The following is a 23931-nucleotide window of genomic DNA, read 5'->3' as shown; positions in this document are numbered from 1 at the left end:
CGTGCCATACTTTCCCCAGAGCTTTGTGTGTGTGTGTTAATGGAGGACAAGGCACTGCTAGGGAGGCTGCTCTGGGGGTGGCATTGGGATACCTAGGTTTTGCGTGGTTTTATTATTTGCATAATAAAAATATTATTTGTTATATATATGTATTACTTCAGGCCTCCCACAAACTCTGGCCAGCCTCCTAAACTTACGCTGGGGCCAGTTTTGCTGAGGACATGGCTCAGCTCAGTGCATGGAGGTCCATTTGTCTACCCACTTGTTTTCTCATCCTTCGCTTCCTCTCCTTCCTTTCACCCCTAGGGACTCGCCTCCTGTGACCCAAACACTGCTATCTTTTTTCATTTCCAGCTATAAACAGGCCACTTTCCAGTGTCTCCTAATCCCCATTTCTGACCACATCTTTTCCCCTTCTGTCTCCTGGTACGCTTAAAAAATTTTGTGAAGTAAGTGGATGAATAAAATATTTGTCATTTTGTGACTGGCTTATTTCACTTAATATGTTTTTCCAGTTCATCCACAGTGCAGCATGTGCCAGAACGTCATTCCTTTATCAGCTGAGTAATATTCCATTGTGTGGGTTTGCCACATTTTGTGTGCCTGTTTGTTGATGGACATTTGAGCTCTTTCCACCTTTTGACATTTCTGTCTCTGTTAGCTGTTGCATTCCCAGGGTGTTGGGCTCAGGGTCTTTTAAAATCCTGCCCCGTCCTCCCAGGATATTCTTCTGTAATTGTTTAATGTGTTACCCTCCCTGGGTGCGCTTGATTCTTAGGATGTGTGGTAGTTGGGTTCTGTAAAGTCACCGAGCACGCTGGACTAACAGATGCTGCACCACTGCTTCTAGGGGATTGGGATTAGGTCCCTAAGAGTATCTAGCATGATGTTCTAAATTGATTAATTCAGAACCTTTGTTTTATATGTGTTTCTGTTCAAAGACTCCTTGTTTCTTTAATATATGTCACTGATTTATTACCATTGAACTCACAGCCAGCAGCATTGTAGGTCACACCTGAATGAAGCTTATCACACTCATGTATCTTCTCTGTAGGGCACACTGCAGCCTTCTTGCACTTAGGAACACCAGGCAGCACTGTACTTGGGAGCCATTTTCAATTGCAAAATCAAGAACAAAAAGCACAGGGGCACCTGGGTGGCTCAGTGGTTGAGCTTCTGCCTTTGGCTCAGGGTGTGATCCCAAAGTCCTGGGATCAAGTCCCGCATCAGGCTCCCTGCATGGAGCCTGCCTCTCCCTCTGCCTGTGTCTCTGCCTCTCTTTCTGTGTCTCTCATGAATAAATAAATCTTAAAAAACAAAAACAAAAAGCACAAAAATGTGAAAAAGATGACACTGAATAGATCATGAAAAGAACACTTGTTTATAGTGTGAGAGCTGGAACCAGAAGGCAGATTGCTGCTTTCTGCCTCAGGTGGGAGCGTGTGTGATGGCAGCTCACAGTTTTGGTGGCGCAGAGCATGTGCGTGTCTGCAGATAACCACAGAGGCCCTGCCAGTACTGATCTGGGGCTTCCAAATTTTAGTGGGTAGACAAATTTGCAAATACAGAATCTGTGAGTATTCTGTGAATACTAGGGACCGACTTGTACTTGCCTCTTCACAGGGAACTCTGGACCTCCAACCCCATAGGCTGAAGGATGATGAGGATGGGACTCTGTCATTTTGTGACCTTGTGCCCAATGCCTGGCATGGAGTAGGTGCTCCATATGCAGTTTTTGAATGAATGAATGAATGAATGAATGAATGAAGACTCATTAAGGCTAAAACCCTAATGGTGAAGTTTCAGGCATGAAAATAGGAGGGAGGAATCTTTCTGGCCGGGGAACCTGCTTCTTTGCACATGTGAGTCACCTGCTGCCCTCCTTCCTAGGAAACAACTCTCCCTGCACTTCAAGGGGCATCCTGATGAAGGCCATGGTGGTTGCTATTGTGGAGCAAAAAAGCACAGGGTTGAGGCTTGGTTTTGGTCCCAGTTTTAACTAGCTTTGGGGCCCTTTGGCAAGTCCTCTGGCCTCTTAGGGCCTCCATCCCTTCACCTGTAGAGTAGAGGGCAGCGTTCCCTTCTGGGGTTTTCGCACATACCTTGACATGCCCACCTTTCCCAGCTGGGACCTTCACTGGAGGCTGTGGGGTCTCTGTGCCTCTAGCTCCCCTTTGCTGGTCGTTCCCAGGGCTGCTCCCTTTCCCTCCTGGTCTTCACACTGAACTTCAGTACCGCATGCTGTAGCATCAGACTACTTCCCTGCTCTGTGGTCCACGGAACAGTCAGCAGAGGGGTCCAGGTAGTGTGCCTTGTGAGCTTGAGCTGTGTGCCTTGTACCTGATTTCACCGAAGCCACTCACACCCTGCAGCACTTAGCCTCCCGTCCCCCATCCAAAGGCCAAACCCCCTGAGGGCCCAAATCCCCTTCTCTGGTGTTTGGTCCAAGAATAGGTACTCAGATGGGTTTTCAAAAGTATTTTTTTCTTTTTTTAAATTTCAGCTTTATTGAAGTAAATTAAATGAAATTAAAAGTAAAATTGTAAGCTCAGGTATGCATTGTGATGATTTGATATACCTATGCCGTTGTGAAAGGATCCCACCATCTAGTTAACTAACACATCGGTTGCCTCACATCTTTTTGGTGAGAACACTTAAGTTCTACTCTCAGCAACTTTCAATTCTACAATAATACAGTATTACCCGCTATGGTCACCATGTTGTATGTTAGGTCCCCAGCCTTCTTCATCTCCTGGTTGAACGACCACCCTCCTCTCCCCCCGCCCCACTTCTCTCACCCTCAGCAGATGTTTGTTAATGGACTGGTGTCAGGGAAGAGGCCCACCCTAAGCAGTAAACTTGGGTCCGGGGCTTGCCGAGTAGACCAAGGGGGCTGAAGGGAAGAGTGGGAATGAGTCTGGGGTCTGCTGTCCTGATTGCCCCTCCCATTCTTGTTAAGTAATGAGGTCAGGGCAGTGAAGGCTTAGAGACATACATACCCCCACCCCCCAGATCAGGAGTTTGCCCAGAGGTCTGTATCTCATACTTGTGTTTCAGTGTGGTTCAGTTCCTGTTGGTGCTTGTATGGTTGAGCCTAGGCTCCAGGGTCTAGTCCAGGGGCAATGGCCAAGGTAATGGTGGGAGGGGCCATTTTTGTTTTTGCTGTGAAGTGTATTGATATGGGAGAACCATATTCCATCCAGCAGAGAGGGTGTCTAACCACAGCTGTTTTGGATTGGGCAGAGCACCTGGTTCAGAGACATAATCCCATTGACCTTGGTAACCGAGCCTTCCAGATAAGTTCACCAGCCTGAATTAGGACTCATGTGTAGGACTGAAGCAGGAGGGGATCTGTTCCCACCCTGGATTACTTTAGTTACTCTCCCTGCCTCCTCTGTCTTTATACCTCTGAGACTCATGGTGGAAGATTAGAATGGGTCTCCAGGAAGGAAATCCCGTTTTTCTCCTTCCTCCCAGCTTCTCAGGTAAGGAGTCATTGGGATGAAGGTGGTTGTTCTTTCCAAGGGCCCCAGGGGAGAAGCATCAGGTGCTGAGGCATCACAGGTCATGAGGAGCCTGATAGAGTTGAAACCTTTAGCCTGGATCCCAGAGCTCTTGGAATCTGATCTGGGAGAGGTGGGCAGAGAGAACCATTTCTACCCCATAACCAAGCAGGTGTCTCAGGCCCTCTCTGAATTGTCTCTCCCTAATGTTGGATGACACCAGGAGAATCTTGGAAACTTTCTGAGCTTTAGTCTCTATCCCTTCCGATTTGGGGTCAGGAGCACAGGGCAGAGGTTATAACATGAGTTGACCTTCAACAAGTTAAGAGGTAATGTGATAACAGGAAATGAGTGGGAGATTTGTTCTCGCCTGAGGAAAGGGAATTGGGGGGATCACTGCTACGTAATGTAGGATAACATCTATCCCGATTCCCCGAATGGAGCCAGGAGACTTGGGGAGGGTGCTAATGTATAAGAAAGAATCATGTGCTCAGGTAGCTCACAGTCCAGTGGGGGAAGCAGGTGAACAGAGACTGGGCACTGTCCTGTGTTGAGTTGTATCTTGGGAATCCAGCCAGAGGGAGAAGAGTGGAGCCTCGTGATCACGGATGGCTGTGGAAGGGTCCAGGAGGGGTGGGCTTTGGGAGCAAGAGGTGGAAGTCTTGAGGATACAGCTCTGGACCAGGTAGGGGACAGGAGTAGAGGGGATGAGATCTGGTCCTGCCACTTTCTCAGGGCAAGTCATTTGTCCTCCCCAAGCTTTGTTTTTTCATTTATAACCTGGGGATCATGATTCCCTTTCTGTCCTGAATGTGTTTTTGAGGAGTTTATCATAAAGATCTTAATTGAAGTTCTACTTCTTCTGAACATTCCTGAATAACTGGCATCTGAGGACCTGAGGGTGGAGCTGATTGTTGTATGAGCCTGGAGTTTGCCTTGGGTGGGCCATCTGGTGGGCTTTTGGGTGGGGCTGGGGACAGAACCAGAAGCCTTCCAGCCAGGCTCTGGAAGCCCAGCCAAGGATTATTTTTATTCCTCTGTTCATGGCACATGGCCCAGGCGTAACTCTGCCATCTGTCTTCACCTCCCGCTCTCGTCCTGGCAGGCCCATGGGGGTCAGTGTGGAGGCTGAGGGGAAGGAGGAGGAGTGGGGATCCTTCTCTGGGCTGGTGTTGGCTGAGCCTCCATTCTACTAGCTGCAGGGCCTAGGCTGTGTGGGAGGTTTGCCAGGTGAGGGGAGGCAGCTGCCAGGCCTGGGGCCATGGGTGGTGAGGCTGGGAGAGGCCAGCCACTGAGGGCTATGGCCTGGGGGCAGCGCCACACAGGCCCAGGAGCAACTCCATTTCAGTAACAAATCCTGTGGCCTGGAGCCTTGGGTGACCCCCTGCCCTCCCTTTCCTGGGTCAGACCCAATCCTGGGAACATGAAGTACAGGTCCTCAGAGACCTCACTCATGAGGCAGTGTCTGACATGAATCTCTGCTTCCCCCTGGGTCTGGTGTTTGGTGGTTGTCTTGGGCCCAACTTCTACAGGGACTGAAGCTACTTGCTTCAACTGGCTGGTCTAGTTCAGTTCCGATGAAGGAAGGGCCCAGAGACTCTGGTTCTCAGAAGGGTTTGTGTAGTCTCGGGGAAGTTGGGCCTCACTCCTTTCTGGCCTCCATAGCACCTCTGCCTCTCTTGGGTATTCATCTGTGTTTAGTGCCGGGTCTCAAAAGCGAATCTAGGCTAAAGCCAGGACATGAAAAACCTTAATATTATTAATTAGTTAACATTGATCAATGTTAGGCATTAAGGCTTAAGGTATATGTGTCTATTAGGTCCACTTAGGACTTTAGACCTTCCAAATGAGGCAATATTTGTAATTTAGATAATGATGGTGACAATTAATATGGCTCTTACTGAGCACTGACTCTGTGTCAGGCCCTGTACTAGTTAACATCTGATCTTGTCGACTGGCATATGGGATATCTGTCCATGGCAGATCAGTTCTCCTTCTTTGAACAAAGCTACAGGTGAAAGTCTGGGTGGTTCATCTAAAGGCTACTTAGGAAAGCTCCTAGAGGAAGTGGAGGGTCTGGGCAGGGAGTGTGAGCCACAGACTGTAGGACGCAAAGGACTTTAGATCCCAGTCTGAGAAATGGGTGAATTTGACCATGGTCCCAGTTGCTTGTAACACTGGAACCAGAGCCAGTCTCTTGACTTCCAGACATTACACTTTCATTTTGCAAACCTCCAAAATAAATCCCAAAGGGATTAACATACAACTCCAGCTCTCCCTCTGGTGTGCCAAAGTCCAGACATTTACTGATATCTTTTTTGATTTCCTGACACTAAACACAGCACAGTTCATTCTCCCCACAGAGAACTCATTATTTCACAAAGGCCACTTTACAGATATCCATCCACTCCTTTGTTCATTCTTTTGTTCCCCCTCATTGTGCAGTATGCTGAGGACTTAAGTAGAGAAAGACAACAATCCCTGTCCTCATGGAGTCTGAGGTACTTTGAAGGAGGCAGTCCTTCCTGGGAGCTCGGGGGTCAGATATAGATAGTGTGGGGATCTGTTGGAGGACAGAGGGGAGTTCCTAGTCCAGACTTGAGGTTTGGGTCATCCTGCCAGAGGAAGTGACATTTTGGCTGGGCTTTAAAGATGAGTTAGGTGAAAGAGGGATGGGATGAAAGGCTGCAGGCAGCACTTCTAGGTGTGGATAATGAGCTTGGCATGTTGGGGGTATCATTTGGGGGTTGGGGCTGGGGGTACAAAGAAGAAAGTATAGATGATAGTGCAGATGCATGAAAGGCATGGCCAGAGAGCAGGAATCAGCTGATGAAGGGCCTTATAAGGAGAGTCCGGGTGGCGCAGGTTTAGCACTGCCTTCAGCCCAGGGTGTGATCCTGGAGGCCCGGGATCAAGTCCCACGTTGGGCTCCCTGCATGGAGCCTGCTTCTCCCTCTGCCTGTGTCTCTGCCTCTCTCTCTCTCTCTCTCTCTCTCTGTTTCTCATGAATAAATAAATAAAATCTTAAAAAAAAAAGGACCTTATAAAGTCCTACTGTGGTGTGTGTCATTTTATCTAAGATCATGGAAAAGCCATTGAAAGATTTTAAGTAGAGGAATCACACAATCACATTTGTATTGTATAAAACACACTGTGGCTGCCATGAAAGATCATGTAGTCTACATGGGGTTGGCACAGTCACCCAGGTGAGGACTAGCAGATTAGCTTGGATTAGGGAGAGCTCTGAGATAGAGAAGTGGTTTCAGGAAGACTTTGAGGAGATAGGATGCAGTTAATTATTTATGGGAGATAAGAGGGAAAAGTCAGAATACCTCTTAGGTTTCTGGCCTCTGGGTAGATGGTGGTGTCATTTCCTGAGAGACCTGAGGGGGAGGAGGAGCAGGACTCCATGGCAAGCTGAAAATTTGATTTTGGAGGAGTTGAATTTGAAGAGTTTTGGAGAAGTCTGATTGGGCCTGTCTGGTAAGCAGTGCCGTATATAGCTAAACTCAAGAAGGACATACAGATTTGCGAATCAAAAATACACAATGGGAGTATAAGCCATGGGTGGGGATCCCCCAGGGGTTAGGAATGGGTGTTTAAAAGGAGAGGTCAGGGCAGAGCCTTGAAGAAAACACTTAGGGAATGGGTCTGGTGAAATAGGGGCCAAAGAGAAGAAAGAAGAGTGAAGAGAATGAGTTAAGACAACTTGAGAATGGTCTTTGTTTTAACTTGTGTTCTGAGATTTAGCTTGTTAAGTTCTGTGGAAGATCTTGTGGGATTATTAGTCATAATTTCATTGAACTTATGATTTTTTAAAATAGAGATTCAACGTCTTTATGATATTTTCCCATCCATGAACACCGTTTCCTCTCCATTTATTTAATATTCTCTGTCTTTGAAAACAGTTACAATTTTCTTTGTACTTTTCTAACAGTACTCATCTCTTGTTAGATTGATCAATAGTGAATTATGATTTCAGTTTCTAAATGGAATACTTTTTTTAACGGAATGCTTTTAAAAATTATATTGTCTAATACCTTATTTCTTTTTTTTTTTTTTTAAAGATTTTATTTATTTATTCATGATAGTCACACAGAGAGAGACAGAGGGGCAGAGACACAGGCAGAGGGAGAAGCAGGCTCCATGCACCGGGAGCCCGACGTGGGATTCGATCCCGGGTCTCCAGGATCGTGCCCCGGGCCAAAGGCAGGCGCCAAACCGCTGCGCCACCCAGGGATCCCTAATACCTTATTTCTGATCATGAGAATGTAATTGTAATTTGTCAAATCCTTTCATTCAGTCTTCTACCATAATTCCTTACAATGACAGTTTACTTCTTCTAATCTTCACATCTCTTTTCCTATCCTACTGTGTTGGCTACGACTTCTATTACAGCGTGAGTATAAATGTTGAAAGTGAGCATTCTTTATCTTATTTCTGACTTTAGAGGTAATTCTTCTAGTGTTTGTTCAGTATGTGTAGTGCATGTAAAAGTTCTGGTCACCAATCCCAGCGTGTACGTGTTAGAGTGGAGTTGGGGTAGGGGCTGAAGACATTCTCACACCAATCAAGTCTCCAGCATGAGCTGGGTGTCCTACAATTCAGTTCGATTCTGACACTGTCTACCTGGAGGTAGTCATATCCCACAGGTTAAGGGCTTAGTCCCCCAAGACAGCTCCCTGACCCCAGACACCAGTGGCAAGATTTGAGGTTCCAATGATCCCTCCTTAGGTTCTATTGATTTGCTATAGTGGCTTATAGAATTCAGAGAAACACTTTACATACTAGATTACTGATTAATTATGAAAGTTAATATCTCAGGAACAGCCAGATGGAAGAGATGCTTAGGGCAGGGTTGGGGGAAGGGCATATTACTTCCGTGACCTCTTTAAGTATGTACCATTTTCCTCATATCTCCATGTGTTCACTGGCTCAGCAGTTCTCTGAATCCTCTCCTTTTGGGTTTTTTATGGAGGCTTCATTCCATAGGCACAAGTGATCAAACCACTGGCCATTGGCAATTACTTTAACATGTAGTCCCTCTCGCTCTCCTGGACTTTTTTTGGGGGAGGAGCTGGTGGTATGGGACTGAAGATTCCAGCCCTCTAATTACATGGTTGGTTCTCCTGGCCACCAGCCCTCATTCTTAGGTGCATTCCAAAAGTCACCACATTCACATAATAAGATACCTTTATCGCTCTCATCACTTAGAAAATCCCAAGGCTTTAGCAGCTCTGTGCTAGAAACTAGGGCAAAGACCAAATACACATTTCTTATTATAAATCACAATATCACAGTGGGTTTCGGGAAGATACCATTTGTCACATTAAGGACATTTCTTTGTTTCTAGAGTTTGTTAAGGGTTTTTATTGTGGCTGGGTCTTGAATTTTATCAAAGTACCTTCTGAAATTATGGGTCAAAAACATGGTTTTTCTTGTGTGTGCATGCGTGCATGAGTGTGTATTATGTGACCAGATTTAGTCATAATCGTTGTTACTGTCTTCATAAAGTAAATACTGCTTAGATTCACTTTTACTTTTACCACCACTTTGTTCACCTTTCTTCCATGTATGTAATGTCTTTTCATACATACTTCCCTGTTTTTTTTCTTTTTTAGTGAGCGTGTTTAGTAGTAAGTTCTCTCCCATCTTTTTTTTTTTTTTTAAGATTAAAAAAAAAATCTATTTGAGAGAGAGAAAGCATAAGTAGGCAGAGGGAAAGGGAGAAACAAGCTCCCTGACCTGCTGAGCACGGAGTCTAATACGGGTTCAATTCCAGGATCCCAGGATCATGACCTGAGCCCAAGGCAGATGCTTAATCAACTGAGCCACCCAGGCGCTCCAATTCTCTCCATCTTTGTCTGAAAATGCCTCTATTTAATGTTCACTCTTGAATGATATTTTGGTTGGGTTTTTTTTGTTGTTGTTGTTGTTGTTGGGTTTTTAATTTTAGGTTAACAGTTATTTTTTTTCTCAACAGTTTGGAGACATTTGCTTGGGTCCTTTAGTGCCACTATTGAGAAGTCCACTATCCATATATACAGTTAATGTCATATTCCTTCCCTTGTAGGTAATTTACCTTTTTTCGCTCTGGATGTTTTAAGATCTATTCTTTGTTCTTTGTATTCTGCAGTGTCCTTACAGTATGTGTTGATTTTATTTGAATTTTTCCTCATTAGGATTCAGTATAGTTCCTTAATTGGAAGATACATGTATTTGATTATTTCTGGAAATTTTTCTTGCCATTATCTTTCAAATGTTGTTCTACTTCATTTTCTGTATTCTTTCTGGAGTGCTAATTAGAAGTATTCTGAACTGCCTTATTTTGTTCTCCTTGCTCTTTATCACTTAAAAAAAATACATTTCTGAGTAATATCTTCAGATCTATCCTCCAGGTTGTTAATTCTTTCTCTAGCTGTGTCTAATGTGCTATTACTCTCAGTGAAACCATTGAATTTTAACTTTGGTGATGAAAATGTTTCTTTCTAAATGTTCTGTTTGGCTCTTTTTCCAGTCTGCTTTGTGTTTTTTGATAGTGTCTAATTCTTATGTTACCAATTCCTTGTTTAAGTCAATAATTATTTCAAACACCATCATATAATAGTTTTTATCTGATAGTTCAGTTATCTCTAGTTCTTGGGGCTCTAATCCTATTGGATCTTGATCATGGTAGATTGTTTCCTCTTATTACTTGCAACTTTGGATTTTGAGATCCTTTTTAGAAAGGCTTTATCTTTGGGACTTCTCTGCAATGGGTTAAGACTGTCTTTTCAGATATTTTTCAGTCGCGAACCACTATTTATTGTCATGAATTGGCTGGGAATTCCTGAATAATGTAAAATTCAAATCTCAAATCCACTTAAGGTTAAGGCAGGCCTTTGCTTACAAATATTTAGGAAAGACAGTTTTTCTTCTTCTTTTTTTTTCCTAACCTAGGACTTAGGCCAAAACAGATGATCTTCCTTGTCATATTTTGTCAGTATTCTGCCTTTTCTTGGAGGATTGAGGTACGAGTTCCAACCTCCCTGTACAGGTCAGGTCTAAGCTGTCATCTGAGTAGCCATTGAAACCCAATGGCCTCATTACTAAGATTAACTTACCCCCTTGCCTCCCACGGCTATTAAATAAATTTTTTAAAGATTTTATTTATTCATGAGAGAGAGTTTTTTGTTTTTTGTTTTTGTTTTTTGTTTTTTGTTTTGGCAGAGTACAAGTGAGTACAAGCAGGGGAAACAGCAGGCAGAGGGAGAAGAAGTGGAGCAGGGAACCTGATGCAGAGTTTGATCCCAGGACCCCGGGATCATGACCTGAGCCAAAGGGAGATGCTTAACCAACTGAGCCATTCAGGTTCCCCTTAAGGAAAACTTATTTTAACAACCACAGAGAGGAAGCCAACATTTGGTATGCTGAAAGGGCAGAGAAGAAGACCCAGCTGCACTGTTGACTTACTGTATGAACTTGGGCCAGTCCTTAGGCTTCTCTGGGCCTCAGCAAGCCTAGGGGTTTCAGCTGGATTGCCTCTGGGGTTCCTGCTTTAAATTGTAATACTTCTCACCTCCTTCAGACTGCATGTCTGCCAGCAGCTTGGCCAGGTTCCTTGGAACTTCTACTCCCTCCGAGGTTGTACCCCCATCCCCAACTCCTCCTTTTCCTTCACTGTGGACATTGACCACACTCACCCTCATACCCACTACTTTGTGAAGAGCTGTGGGGTATGTGGGGCTTCGTGTATAGGGCAGGAAAAGACAATAAGGAATGCTCTGGGAAGGTCTTATCTCAGAGGGTCCTGGGTACAAGTAGGGTTGGGGAACTCAGGCACTTAAGACCCCCGGCCCTGTGCTTGGGCTAGTGGCAAAGGGCAGGGTTGCATTGTCAGCTTCTGGAGACACCAGCAAATCAACCCCGCAATAGCCCGAATATGGTAGAACCTGCCACAGCTGAAATCTTCCTTTGAAAAGAGCCCAAGCTGAGGATGGGGATGGGAGAATGGTGACCTGCATTTTATTTTGCATCCCTTTATTTTTAAATATACAATTTTGGTTGTAGTAAAAAACACATAAGATTGATCATCTTAACCATTTTTGAGTATATTAGTTTGGTAGTATTAAAAGTATATTCATGTTTTTGTGCGACAGATTTCCAGAACTTCATCTTGCAGAAGTGAAACTATGTACCCATTAAACAACAACCATTCAATTCCCCTCCCCGCGGCTGCTGGGAACCAGCATTCTATGCTCCGTGAATGATTTTGACTACTTTAATACCTCTTATAAGTGGAATCATACAGCATTTGTCTTCCTGTGGTTGGCTTTTTTCACTCAGCATAATGTCCATGAGGTTCATCCATGCTGTAGCATATGACAGACTGTTCTTGCTTTTTAATGCTGAATAACATTCCATTTGTGTATATAGCACATTTGGTTTATCCCTTCATCTGTCCACAGACATTTGGTCTGCTTCCACCTCTTGGTTATTGTGAATAAAGCTGCTGTGAACATGGTGTACAAATATCTCTTCAGGACCCTGCTTTCAGTTTTTTTGGATCTATATCCAGAAGTGGAATTGCTGGATTGAATGGTAGTTTTTTTGTTTAAGTCTTGAGGAACCTCCATACCTTTCTGTAATGGTTACTATTTTATGTTTCTACCAATAGTGCACAATAGTTTGCATCCTTCTGGCTCCTTGTTGACTTGAGGCCAGAACGTCTGTTGGTCCTTGGTCCATGTCTCCTACTTCTCAGCCCTATTTTAGGGTTCTTAGAGCTATGCTCAGAGAATGCCTGGGCCATTGTGCCCATCCAACAGGGTGTGAAGCTGGGATCTACAGAGGGGAAATGGCCTGCTGTAGATTCCAGGCCTCCCCATCCTCCTAGACCTTTCACTTCACTCTTTAGCCTTCCCCTCCACGTTCCTGTGCTGTGGATGGCCAAGCAAGGAAGAGCGAATGATTCTAGGGCTTGGCACTCCTCGGGGTGTCCTGTCCCACGGCCACAGAGTCCTTCCTCCAGTGCTGTGGTTTCTGTCCAGACAGGTCCAACGGGCGCTCCTCCAAGCGGAGCCTTGGAGGGCAAGGCCGGCACCATTACCTCCAACGAGTGGAGCCCTCCTAACTCCCCTGAGGGGAGCAACGTCTCTGGGGGCAGCCAGGCGTTGGACAAGCCCATCGACAATGACGCGGAGGGTGTGTGGAGCCCAGACATCGAGCAGAGCTTCCAGGAGGCCCTGGCCATCTACCCACCTTGTGGCCGGCGCAAGATCATCCTGTCAGATGAGGGCAAGATGTACGGTAAGGAGCCTGTTGGTGTGGGGTCCTGCCCTCATGGTCCGACTCTGAAAATTGGGCCTAGGCAAGGGGTGGGCTGCACAGTAGTCTTGGTGTTCTCCAAGTAATGGTGGGGGGGAATGACCTCTGGAGCATTTATCAAGTGGAAGCTGTCCTTCTGTGCTGGGTTCCCAAGGAGTGGCAGGTGTGTGAGGAGAAGCCTTGGAGTGGGTGAGAAGCTGTGGTAGTAGGAGACTTGGGAAGAGCGAGAACACTCCTGCTCCTCCCAGACTGGGGAGCAGACTGGGGAAATTCTATAAGCTGCCCCCAGGCAAATGCTTTGTCAGCTTCCAGCTCCCCACCCTTGGCCTTGAAGGGAGGTTAGGAAGGTGGTTACTGGACTCATTCATTCCCTCATTCATGTGCTCACTCTGTCATGAGCCTTCTGTGGGTCAGGCCTAGCTGGGGAAGATCTGGCCCCTGCTCACAGTAGGCAGGGGCAGGGGGAGGTGAGCACATGTGTAACAGTGCTGCAAGGCAGATGCGGAGTGTCCCAGGAGACGGTCAAGCAGAGTGCTGTAGACCTTTCACTCAGGAAAGGTCCTGTCCAGCTCTGAGTGATCTGGAAAGGCTTGATCTTTGGGAGTGGCTAAGGATACGGAACATACAGACATACTTTGTGGCCAGGAGTCATGTGGAAGGGACCAAGCAGTCTGCCCGGGGTTGTGCCTTTGGATGGGAAAGTAGAACAACACCAAAAACTGAATAGCTGTTGGAAGGCCCAGGTCAGGCTTCCATTCCCCATAAACCCCCAGCTTGAAACAGGTCTTGGGAGGATTTCTGTAACGGGCAGTCCTGACAACAGAGGGCGCTGCCCTGGCTCCCAGCAAGATGGCTCCAGGCCAGGTGCCCACCCGCCCCCAGGGTTTCCATTCAAGTTCTGTCTCCTATCCAGCGTGGGTCTGCCCCAGCCCCCAAGATTGAGACTCTGTCAGCTGTGTGAGAGGCTCGTGAGGGCTGGCCATATTCGTCTCCAGGGGCTGCTATAAGAAATGACTACAAACAGGGCAGCCCGGGTGGCTCAGTGGTTTAGCACCACCTTCGGCCCAGGCGTGATCCTGGAGTCCTGGGATCAAGTCCCACGCCAGGCTCTCTGCATGGAGCTTGCTTCTCCCTCTGCCTGTGTCTCTGCCTCTCTCTGTGTGTCTCTCATGAATAAATAAATAAAATCTTTTTTAAAAAAATGACTACAAACAGATGGCTTAACCCAGCAGAAATGTATTTTCTCACAGTTCAGAAGTCTGTAGTCAGGGTGTCTATAGGGTTGGTTTCTTTGGGGAGTTCTGAGAGAGGATCTGTTCCAGCCTCTCTCATAGTTTCTGCTGCTCGCTCACAAGCTGTGGCCCTCCTTGGCTTGTAGCTGCATCACTGCAGTCTGTGTCTGTGTTGTCACTCGGCCATCTTCCTGGTGTGTCCTCACCTCTTCTTATAAGGGTACTAGTCACTCCTAATCCAGTGTGATCTCATCTTGGTACAAGTGTAAAGATCCTGGTTCCATATAAGGCACATTCTGAGGTTCTGAGTGGACAGGAGCTCGGGGAGGACACTGTTCCAGACAGTTCAGGTAGATCGAACCCATGTCCTCTTTGGTACCACCTTGGGGCACCACAGGGCCCTCACAGCCCCTAGCACTCATCCTTTACCTGTTGTCTTCCCTACAAGGCCACAGTAAATCTTTCTTTTTCTTGTGGGGGAAGCAAGGTCCATGCTAGCTGGACCCTGGGTCTCATCCTCAAGTACCAGTTATAAGTGTGCATCTCTCCTCACCAGCCCCACTGCTGTGGCTTTGCTAGGTCCCCACAGAGTCTCTCTTATTTCTGTGGCATCTGTGCCTTCTTTCGGCCACCCTAGGCCACCCCTACTCTAACCACGTCCTGCTTTAGTGGTTGTTTCTTACTTTTGGACCCTATGGAAGCTTCATGGCGAAGACAGCTAAGTGTGTGGAGCTCCTGGTTGGGGTGCCAGGTGCGTGATCAAATGCTTTATTAGGTTATTCCCGTGGAGCTGGAGAGGAATGGAGAACTGGTATCCTGGGCTCTCTCTGCTACTTTGGTGGAGAGCGGGATGGGTATTGATGCAGAGCTGAGGTGTGAAGGTGTGAGGGAGTGGGGAGGGCTGTCTAGGTCTCTCAGTGGGAAGCCATGACACTTTGCAAGATACATCTTTGTATTTTAAGGAACAAGTTTTCTGGCAAACACAAGTGGCCAAGAGGTGTTCAGCAGAAGGAGAAAGCTGAGGGTGCTGCGGGTACCAGGGTTGGGGGGTGGAGATGACAATTTGGCAGAATGAGCAGACATTTATTGGAGTGCCATGGTAGACCAGACTTTGAATGCTGAGATGGCTTTGTGTGTGTGTGTGTGTGTGTGTGTGTGTGTGTGTGGTATAATATATAGTATGTAATATTTATTCTCTTTTTCTTTTTTTTTTTAAAGATTTTATTTATTTATGAGAGACCGAGAGAGGCAGAGACATAGGCAGAGGGAGAGGCAGGGTCCACGCAGGGAGCCTGATGTGGGACTCGATCCCGGGACTCCAGGATCCTGGGCCAAAGGCAGATGCTCAACTGCTGAGCCACCCAGGCGTCCTAAAATTTATTCTCTTAACAATTTTTAAGTGTATAGTTTGGTGGCGTAAGGTACACTTACGTTGTGCAACTACCAGCACCATCCTTCTCTGAGGCTCCATACCCACTAAACACTAACTCTCATTCCCTCCTCCTCCCAGCCCCTGACACTCCCTCCCCTTCTGTCTTGTGGATGTGACTGCTCTAGGTACCCCACAGAAGTGGGTTAGTTCACTTGGCATCACATCCCCAAGGTTCTTTCGTGTTTTAGCCTATAGCAGAACTTCCTTTCTCCAACTAAATAACATTTCACTGTATGAATAGCCCACCTTTTGTTTATCTGTTCACCTGCAGTAGACATTTGGGGGGTGCTTAGTTAGTTTTATTCAGTTGTTATGGGTAGATAATTTCTCTCCCCGCTTCACCTATAGAGGACTTGGGTTAAGAGACTTCCTTGTTAGTCAGCAGACCATTGTGACTGACCCAGTTGGGAAAAGGCATGCCTGCAGCCCTCTGGCAGGCCTTGGATTGGAATTCTGTTTGGCCAAAGGGAGCCCTTGGGTGGCCGGGAAGGAGGATGGAAACGGTGTTTGGCCCATATTGTTTGTGGCAGACAGGGAGGGGTGGGGTCACACAGGGAGGAAGGGAGGGGAGGGGCAGGGGCCAGGAGCCTCTGAATTCTGCCCAGGAAGACAAGAGCTGGCAGTGGTCTCTGACGTCCTTTATCTCCTCAGTCTTTTTAAGGGAGAGGAAGGAGGAATTGTAACTTCTGGTTGCAGATGCAGGGATAGAAGCTCAGAGAAGCCAAGAGTTTCTCCCAGAGTCTGTCGGGTAGTCAGAACCAGTTACCCCACCCCCAGCACAGTGCTCCCCCATCACCCCGGATGGCCTTTGTGCGCTTTGTGAAGCCAGCTGCCCATCTGCCCCTCTCCTCCCTGTACCCGCCTTCTGCTTGGCCCAGCCTCCAGGTGGGTCAGGCTCAGGGCAGGGGCACTGGAGGCTGCTCCTCAGTGTCTGGTGACTCACCAGCCCCCATGGCACCTGTCCTCCCAAGTACAGATCCTGCTAGGGTCCAGACACTGGCTGGTCCCCGTCTCTTCTTACCAGGCGTGGGGGCTGAGCCAGGGCAGGACCGTGCAGGGAGCTGGTGAAGGGGCCCTGAGCAGGGGCTGCCGTCCAGCTGGGAGGTATATATAGCTCTGAGCTCAGCCCCATGTGTGGGATGGGACCCCGGGAGGTGGAGGAACAGGGACAAGCTGCCAAACTGACTCAGACTCATCTCACTTTGCTCCCGTCTGTCTTCTCATCTTCCCTCGGGGGACCCACTCTTGCCATCCTCCAGGGCCCCGGCCCCGTCTTGGACCCTGAGAGCCCTGGCCTGTACGCATCCCGCTTCCTGCAGTCAGAGGCTGTGGGTTTGTTTTCCAGGTGGGCCAGCCCTGTGGGAATAAGCAGGCATGGGGAGGCCTCTGGCAGGCAGAAGAGCAGGCTGGTTCCAGGGTGTCTAGAGGACAAATCCAGACCTGGAGACTCCAAGGATGGGGATTAGCCCTGTTCCCAGCTCTGGCCCCCTTACAGCCTGAGTGGGACACTCAGGAAGGCCAGGCAGACGTGCAGATAACATGCGGAGCTGCAGGACAGATTAGCGCCTGTTACTTCTGAGCCGAGCGTCCCACACTGTGGACAGGCTCCGGGGCCAGGGCTGCTAGCCGCGGCTGCCCTCATTTTTGCCATGTCACTGTGTGGCCCTGGCCCTGGCCCTGCCGTGCTGGTAACTCTGACCCCCTTCGGCCGGCCTGGCCTCTGGCCCCGTGGGCAGGTGGTGGGGAGAGGTGAGGGTGGAGCGACTTCTCACCCCCAGCTGCCCACACACTCCCTCCCCCCCCCCCCCCGCCCCCCCAGCTCTGGCTTGCCTTCTCTGTTCCCGCTTCCTGCAAGAGGGCTGCCTGGCTCTGTGTTCCCTTCGCATCCATTCCTTCCTGCCCGCCGCGCTCTGGACTCTCCCAGCTCTCGTGGTCTCTCTTCCCTCTCTCTGCCTCTCCTCTCCTCACCTTCTCTGTTGTCTCGCTGGGTGCCTGTGCCGCAGCTTCTCATTCCCATTAGCAGCCAGGCAGCTCGTGTGCAGCGGGATCCCACTGCCTGTGCCGGGCTGGGGCCTAGGGCTGTGGCCTTTGTTCTCCACGACTTCCTGGGGCAGCAGAGGGGCAGGAGAAATGCCTTGGAAAGCAAACTCATGGCCCTTATGTTGTATGTAGTGTCACCCAGAGTGCTAGGTTATCTTGGAAGTTTTCTGGAAGGAAGAAGAGCATGAGCAGGGTAGAGGAAGGGTTATGCTCCGGGAAGGGGGAAAGAGTGAGCACTGGCCCAGAGGTGGGATTCTGTGTGGTAGTTTTGGTGGGCCATCTGGGCAGGTGCTGTGATGACTGTCCAGGGGTTTAAGGGACCCTGTTTTGGATGAGTCACACAGCTAAGGAGAGGCAGAGTAGGGACTAGGCCCAGGTCACTGAGATTATGGGACAGCAGTCAGCAGTGTCATCTGAGCTTCTGCCCCCTGCCTCTGCCGTGTTTCTTGGATCCTCCACTACCCTTTGTTCTGTCGTCCTGCGGTTTCTGGATCCTTCCACGTCCCTTCTCTGGCCTATAACACTGACTTCACGCTTCTAGAGGTCTGATGATATGACCCTCAGTTCAGACTTGGTCTGTGTCAGCAGCTGGTATGGCCTTGGGCTAGTGGCCTCACCCTTCTCAGCTTCTGCTCCTCATTTGTAAAACTGGGGAGCAGTGATAATAATGCCACCTTTTTGTTTGGTTTTGGTTACATTCATTTATTTGTTATTGTGGGAAGATATACATCACATAAAATTTACCACTGTAAGCATTTTTTTTTTTAAGATTTTATTTACTTATTCATGAGAGACAGAGAGAGAGAGAGAGAGGCAGAGACACAGACAGAGGAGAAGCAGGCTCTATCCAGGAAGCCCGATATGGGACTTGATCCTGGGACTGCAGGATCATGCCCTGGGCCAAAGGCAGGCACCAAACCGCTGAGCCACCTGGGATCCCCCACTGTAAGCATTTTAAGTTACAGTTCGGCAGGATTAAATTCATTTCATTTTGTGACAGTGCCATCACTACCATCTATCTCCAGAACATTCTCATCCTCCCAAACTGAAACTCTGCAGCCATTAAACACTGACTCTTTGTCTACTCACCTGTCCACCAGCCCCAGTAAATTCTGTTCTGTTTCTGTATGTACGATTTTCCTGTTCTTGGTACCTCATGGAAGTAGAGTCAGTCATACAATATGTGTCCTTTTGTCACTGGCTTATTTCACTTAGCAACAGTGTCCCCAAGGTTCACACACGTAGTGACCTGTGTCAGAACTTTTTTTTTTCCAGAACTCCATTTTTTATAGCTGAACGATACTCCTTTGCACGCATGTACCACATTTTATGTCTCCATTTACCTACTGATGGACAGTCCACCTCTCAGCTGTTGTGAATGGTGCTGCTATGAGCATGCATGTACGGGTATCTGAGTCCCTACTTTCGATTCTTTTGGGTACATACCTAGAGATGAAATTACTGGATCATATGGTAACTGTGCTTTTTGAGGAAGCGCCAAACTGTCTTCCAGTGGCTGCCCCCTTTCGTGTTCTACCAGTAATGCGCAAGGATTCTGATGTCTTCACATGTTTGCCAACATTTTCCGTGGGTTTTTTTTTTTTTTAATGGTCATCCTTGTGGTGTGGAGTGGTTATCTTGGTTCTGATTTGCATTTCCCTAATGATTAGTGATGTTGAGCCCCTTTTCATGTGCTCATTGGAAGAAGACATTACCTTTTAGTGTGACCGCAGGGATGAGAGAAAATGGAAGTGCCCAGTGAGCAGCAGTGGGATGTAGAACTGAATGGGACATGTCCTCTACCCTCCAGGAGCTCAAATTTTAGTGAGGGAGGAAGACTGGAGCTCCAGTGATGTTAGCCAAAGACTTATAGAAAGGCACAGACCCCTGTGCATGGGGAATTGCCATGGGGAGTGGGCACGCGCACTTGGGTACCAGGGCCGGCTTCTTGGGATGGTGGCCTCGAAGATGCGAGTCGGATTTCACTGGAAGCCTCAGAGCCCCTGAGGGACAAATGGTGGTACTAGCTCGGATGTCAGGCCTAATCACTGCCTTCACAGGCTGCAGGCAGAAGTTTCTTGTCCAGAAATAGACTCCCCCTCCAGCTGCAGGTGTTTATAGCTTCAGCTGATCCCTGGACAGAGAGGCCCCCAGGCCACCGGGGTTAGGGCTGGTCGTGGAGGGTGGCTGGCTTCCTCCCCTGGGTCTCAACCTGCCAGGGTGAAGTGGAGAGCTCGTTAGAAGGGCTCGCTCCCGGCTTGCTCCCATGAGAGGCCTCTGATGAGCTCAAACCCCACAAATTTCTGTAGGTCTGTCTCCTCTCGTGTGGAGCAGGGCTCTGCCTTCAGGTTCTCAGCTTTTTCCACTTCTGAAAACTAATAGCATTCATTATAAGGCCTTGTTAACAACGTAACAGTAGCAGCTGACTTCGCTGACCTGCTAGGTGATAGGTGCTTTACTTCCTTTACACCGTTTAGTATATTTACAGCTTGGAGGGAAGGCTGGTGCAGAGTGGGGAGGCTATGCAGAGAGAATGAGGTGCAGAAATGATCCGTCCCAGACGGGGTTGTGCAGATGGGATAACATGTGGTAGCATGTGGCCAATGAGAAGCCTGGGGTGGCTGGTGGGTACGTGTGACGCCATGTGTGGGATTAGGAGGAGGTGGTAGAGACTGTGTAGACCCTGTATTGGGAAGGCCCCCGCCCTCAGCCTGTGCTTAGGCCAAGGCTTCCCTTTGTCCATTGGCTGCCCTTGCCCATGGTGGGGTTGGGGTGGAGCCGTGGATGTCAGCTGGGGCTGTTGGACACATATCCTCTAACAGATGGGCCACAGTCTGGCGGGGGCGTCCTTTCCAGCCCCACCCAAGCCCACTCCCGGGGTTGGCCAAGGCCACCTGCCACACTGTAATGCCCAGTTGCCCTCTTGGCCCCGCCGAGGTCCAGGCTGGCCTCCCGCTGCCCCAGCATGCAGTCTCTGCACTGGAGGGGAGAGGAAAGGCCTGGTTTGGAGCAGCAAGTGGCAGAGCTGGGGCAAGGGTATAGATCTCTTCCCTTCCCACTAAACTGATCTGGAGTTTCTACTAGTTTCTTACCGCCCTTGCTCTTTGCTGGTCTTCACTGCAGTTTCAGGGCTCTGCTTCTGAGCACATGCTCCCTACTTCTCTCCACGTCTTCCTTCAACTTTGTGGCTTCCTGATATCCACATCATCCATGACATTGTTGGCTTCTATCAGCTGTGGGTATCACCGGTCATGAGCGAGTGAAAATAGGTGGGCAGGCTCTTAGGTCCAAATAGCTCTTCCTCCAGGAGCTGGGTCAGGGCGAGGGGCAGTTGGACATAGCTGAGGGCTTACTTCATGCCAGGACCCAGGGAATCGGGGGATTGATCCAGAGGGAGGAGCCTGGTAGTGTCTTACAGAGGCAGCTCCCAGCCCAGCCAACGGAGGACAGCCATTGTATCATAGTCGTGAAGCCATGGAACGGTGTGTTCTCATAGCACCTGGGACAATAACAAACTGTGTGACTTTCAATAAATCATTCCCCTCTCTGGGCCACAGTTACTTCTTCATTAGGCAGCATAAGACCTCTGGGGTCAGCAGGTCTGGCCCTGGCTTCTGGGAGAGATGGCCCTCACTCCCACATTAAATAGAAGTCATATTGTGTGATCCTGAAGAAACAGGCTCTGGAACCAGATGAGATGGGTGTCAGTCTCAACCGACACACTTGGCCTGTGACCCTGAACAGCTCTCTGAGCCTCTGTGTACCTAGATTTCCCAGTGTGTAGAAGGTGGTAGTAGCAGCTATTAGAGCCCCTGTGAGCACTGAAAAGGAGCACGCAGACACAACTATCCCAGTGCACAGTCTGTATTTGTACAGGTACCAGTGCACGGACGTGCTCAGTAAATGCTCACGACTGTAACTCCTGTTACAAGAGTGAGGGAAGCGGTAGCAGCTCCCCATATAAGTGTGAAGCCTGGATTAGACGCCAGCTGGCCCGGAGGCAGCAGAATGGCCGGGGTGACCTCCGAAGCACCCTGGTGGCAGGAAGGAAGCTGGTCGGCCCCTTGTGGCTCAGCACACCCACAGAAACCCAGCACTTCGCTCCTACCCAGGGGAGTTCTCAACTCCCAGCATCACCTCTGATACGCAGAACGAGGCTGGGTGGAATAATGTCTGAGATGAGCCAGTAAGGGAGAAGATGATGGAAGAATACAGACAGCTGAGCCCCCTTGGGTCTAGCTCCTGTGGCCTCCGCTGCTGGCCTCTTGCCCACACCAACATGGCCTCTGTAGTAGCAGAGCTCCTGAACCCTGCAGCAGAGGGCAGACGTCGTTGTGGGACCAGGAGGGGCTCTGCTTCATGACCTGGGGCTCCTTGCACAGGAGACGAGTCATCTCCAATCTCCAATGTGTGGAGTAAAGGTCTCAGCCCCTGGTGGGCACGGGCCTCCCTCGCTGCTGCTCGCTGTTAAGGAAGGCCCACTGTGTACAGAGGCCAGGAGCCTACCCCGTGTTGGAGGGCAGTTCTGTTAACTGAGCATCTTCTTGTTGCTGGGCACCCGCTGTGCCACCAGTGGTGGCTGAGCCAGTGCTGAGACCCACGCAGTTAGTGTTAGATGGGCTGGTGGATGCGCTGGGGGAGACTTTCTGGTAATAGGTGTGATTGCCCACCTTTGTACAGGCAGGAGGGTGGTGTGCTGTGAGGTTAATGAGGCTAATGCTTGGGGACCATCACTTGCACGTCCCCCTTCCAAGTCCCTCATCTTTTTATTTGTAATTTAAAATTTGTCAATTAGTTTTATTGGAGTATAGTTGCCATACAGTGAACTATACATATTTGAAGTGGACCATTTGGTTAAGTTTTGACAGATGTAAACACCTGTGAAGCCAGTTTCTCTGTCAAGACAGTGAACATATATCTATCTTAACCTAAAATGACCTTACCTATTTATATTTTAAATTCTTTTTCTCAAAGAGAGCATTCCAAGTTTTAGGTGCTTTAGGCCACACAGAAATCTGGATAAGCTCCTGAGTAGGGAGGGTCAAATGAAACCAGGATAAGAAAGCACTTTAACAATTATGTTAGACTAATCAGAAATAAAAGGTTATTTGTGTACCTTACCTGTAGTAGGCTAAAATCCCTCATGGGATGTCTGGCCAGCATCTTATCACTGTTCCCTTTTCATGCATCTAACAGATACATATTAGGAGCCTACTACAGAAAACTGCAGGCAGCATTCTAGGTGTTGGGCATGAACAAGTGAATAAACAGACAAAAATCCCTGTTCTCAGGAGCTTTCCTGCTGCTAGGAGTGGGGGTGGGGGAGGCAGTGCTCTGAGTGAGTAAGCAGATCCCAGGTGTGTGAGAAGGTGCTCGGGAGAGCAGTAGAGATGCTGGGTGGGTGGAGGCTGACCTCAGCTTTCAGCGGAGTATTCAGGAAGCTGTCTCTAACACGGTGCCACCTGAGCAAAAGAGGTGTTGGAGCAGGAAGGTAAGAGAGCGGTGGGCCATGTGTGGGCTGAGAACACGGCACGCCATGTTAAGAATAGGCTGAGAGCAGGGGATCCAGGTAGAAGGTTATTGTCAAAGTTGAGGCCAGACAGGACAGGAGCCAGACAGGACCGTGGAGGGCGAGGTGGTGAGAGGTGGCGAGATTCTGGAGATACATTTGACCTTTGAACAACATGGGCATTAGAGGTACCAACCTCCACCCCACCCCCCCAGACACAGTGACAATCCACATATAACTTGACTCCCCCAAAACTTAACTACAAATAGCCTGCTGCTGACGAGAGCCTTACGATAATATCAACTGTCCATTAACATGTTTTGTATGTCCTACGTATTGTGTCCTGTATGTTTACAATAAAGCGAGCTAGAGGAAGGAGAATGTTACTAAGAAAATCATAAGGAAGGGAAAATATGTGTCTGGTACTGTACTGTATTTATTGAAAATGATCTGTGTTGTAAGTGGACCCACACGGTTCAAACCCATGTTCCTCAAGGGTCTGCTGTCAAGATTGGCTGACAGGCTCACTCATTCATTCATTCGACAGATAGGGTGGATTTTAGAGATGCAGGCCTGAATGGTGATGTGACCCCTTGCTCTGAGGTGTGGAGAATCTAACACACAAGATGGAACTGCACACAGGTGTGGGCTAGAGAGGCAGCACCAGGCACGGGTGGCCTCTGAGGCCACTTAGACGCCTGTCCCCTGCCCTTCCCAGCAGCAGCCTCCCTCAAAAGTGTGCCCTCTGGTGCTGTCATCAACCTCCTGGCTCTCAGGAGCCCTCTGTCTTCCCCTCACTCCCAGGCTGGGCCCTGAGCTAGACTACTCACACGGGCCTCTTCCTTTTGCAGGAAAGGAAACTGAGCCACAGAGCACTCTCACTGAACCCAGGCTGTGGTCTGTTTCCTA

General features: G+C 48.6%; 1 protein-coding gene across 4 annotated transcripts in view; it reads left to right on the top strand.

Annotated features, from left to right (window-relative positions):
- The window catches only part of TEAD4 (TEA domain transcription factor 4), a 64005-nt gene that overhangs the window by 12727 nt on the left and 27347 nt on the right, over positions 1–23931 (top strand). For 3 of the 4 annotated variants that reach the window (XM_077871441.1, XM_077871442.1, XM_077871440.1), the window contains exon 2: positions 12533–12791. The exons of the other annotated variant lie outside the window; for it this stretch is intronic. In XM_077871441.1, the coding sequence (XP_077727567.1) occupies positions 12785–12791 (7 nt within the window). In that variant the 5' untranslated portion in view covers positions 12533–12784. The remainder of the gene's footprint in view (positions 1–12532; positions 12792–23931) is intronic. 4 annotated transcript variants of the gene reach the window in all.

Source organism: Canis aureus, chromosome 25 (genome assembly GCF_053574225.1).
Source record: "Canis aureus isolate CA01 chromosome 25, VMU_Caureus_v.1.0, whole genome shotgun sequence".
In the NCBI taxonomy this organism is placed as follows: domain Eukaryota; kingdom Metazoa; phylum Chordata; class Mammalia; order Carnivora; family Canidae; genus Canis; species Canis aureus.
This window is presented reverse-complemented; position numbering and strand designations above follow the sequence as displayed.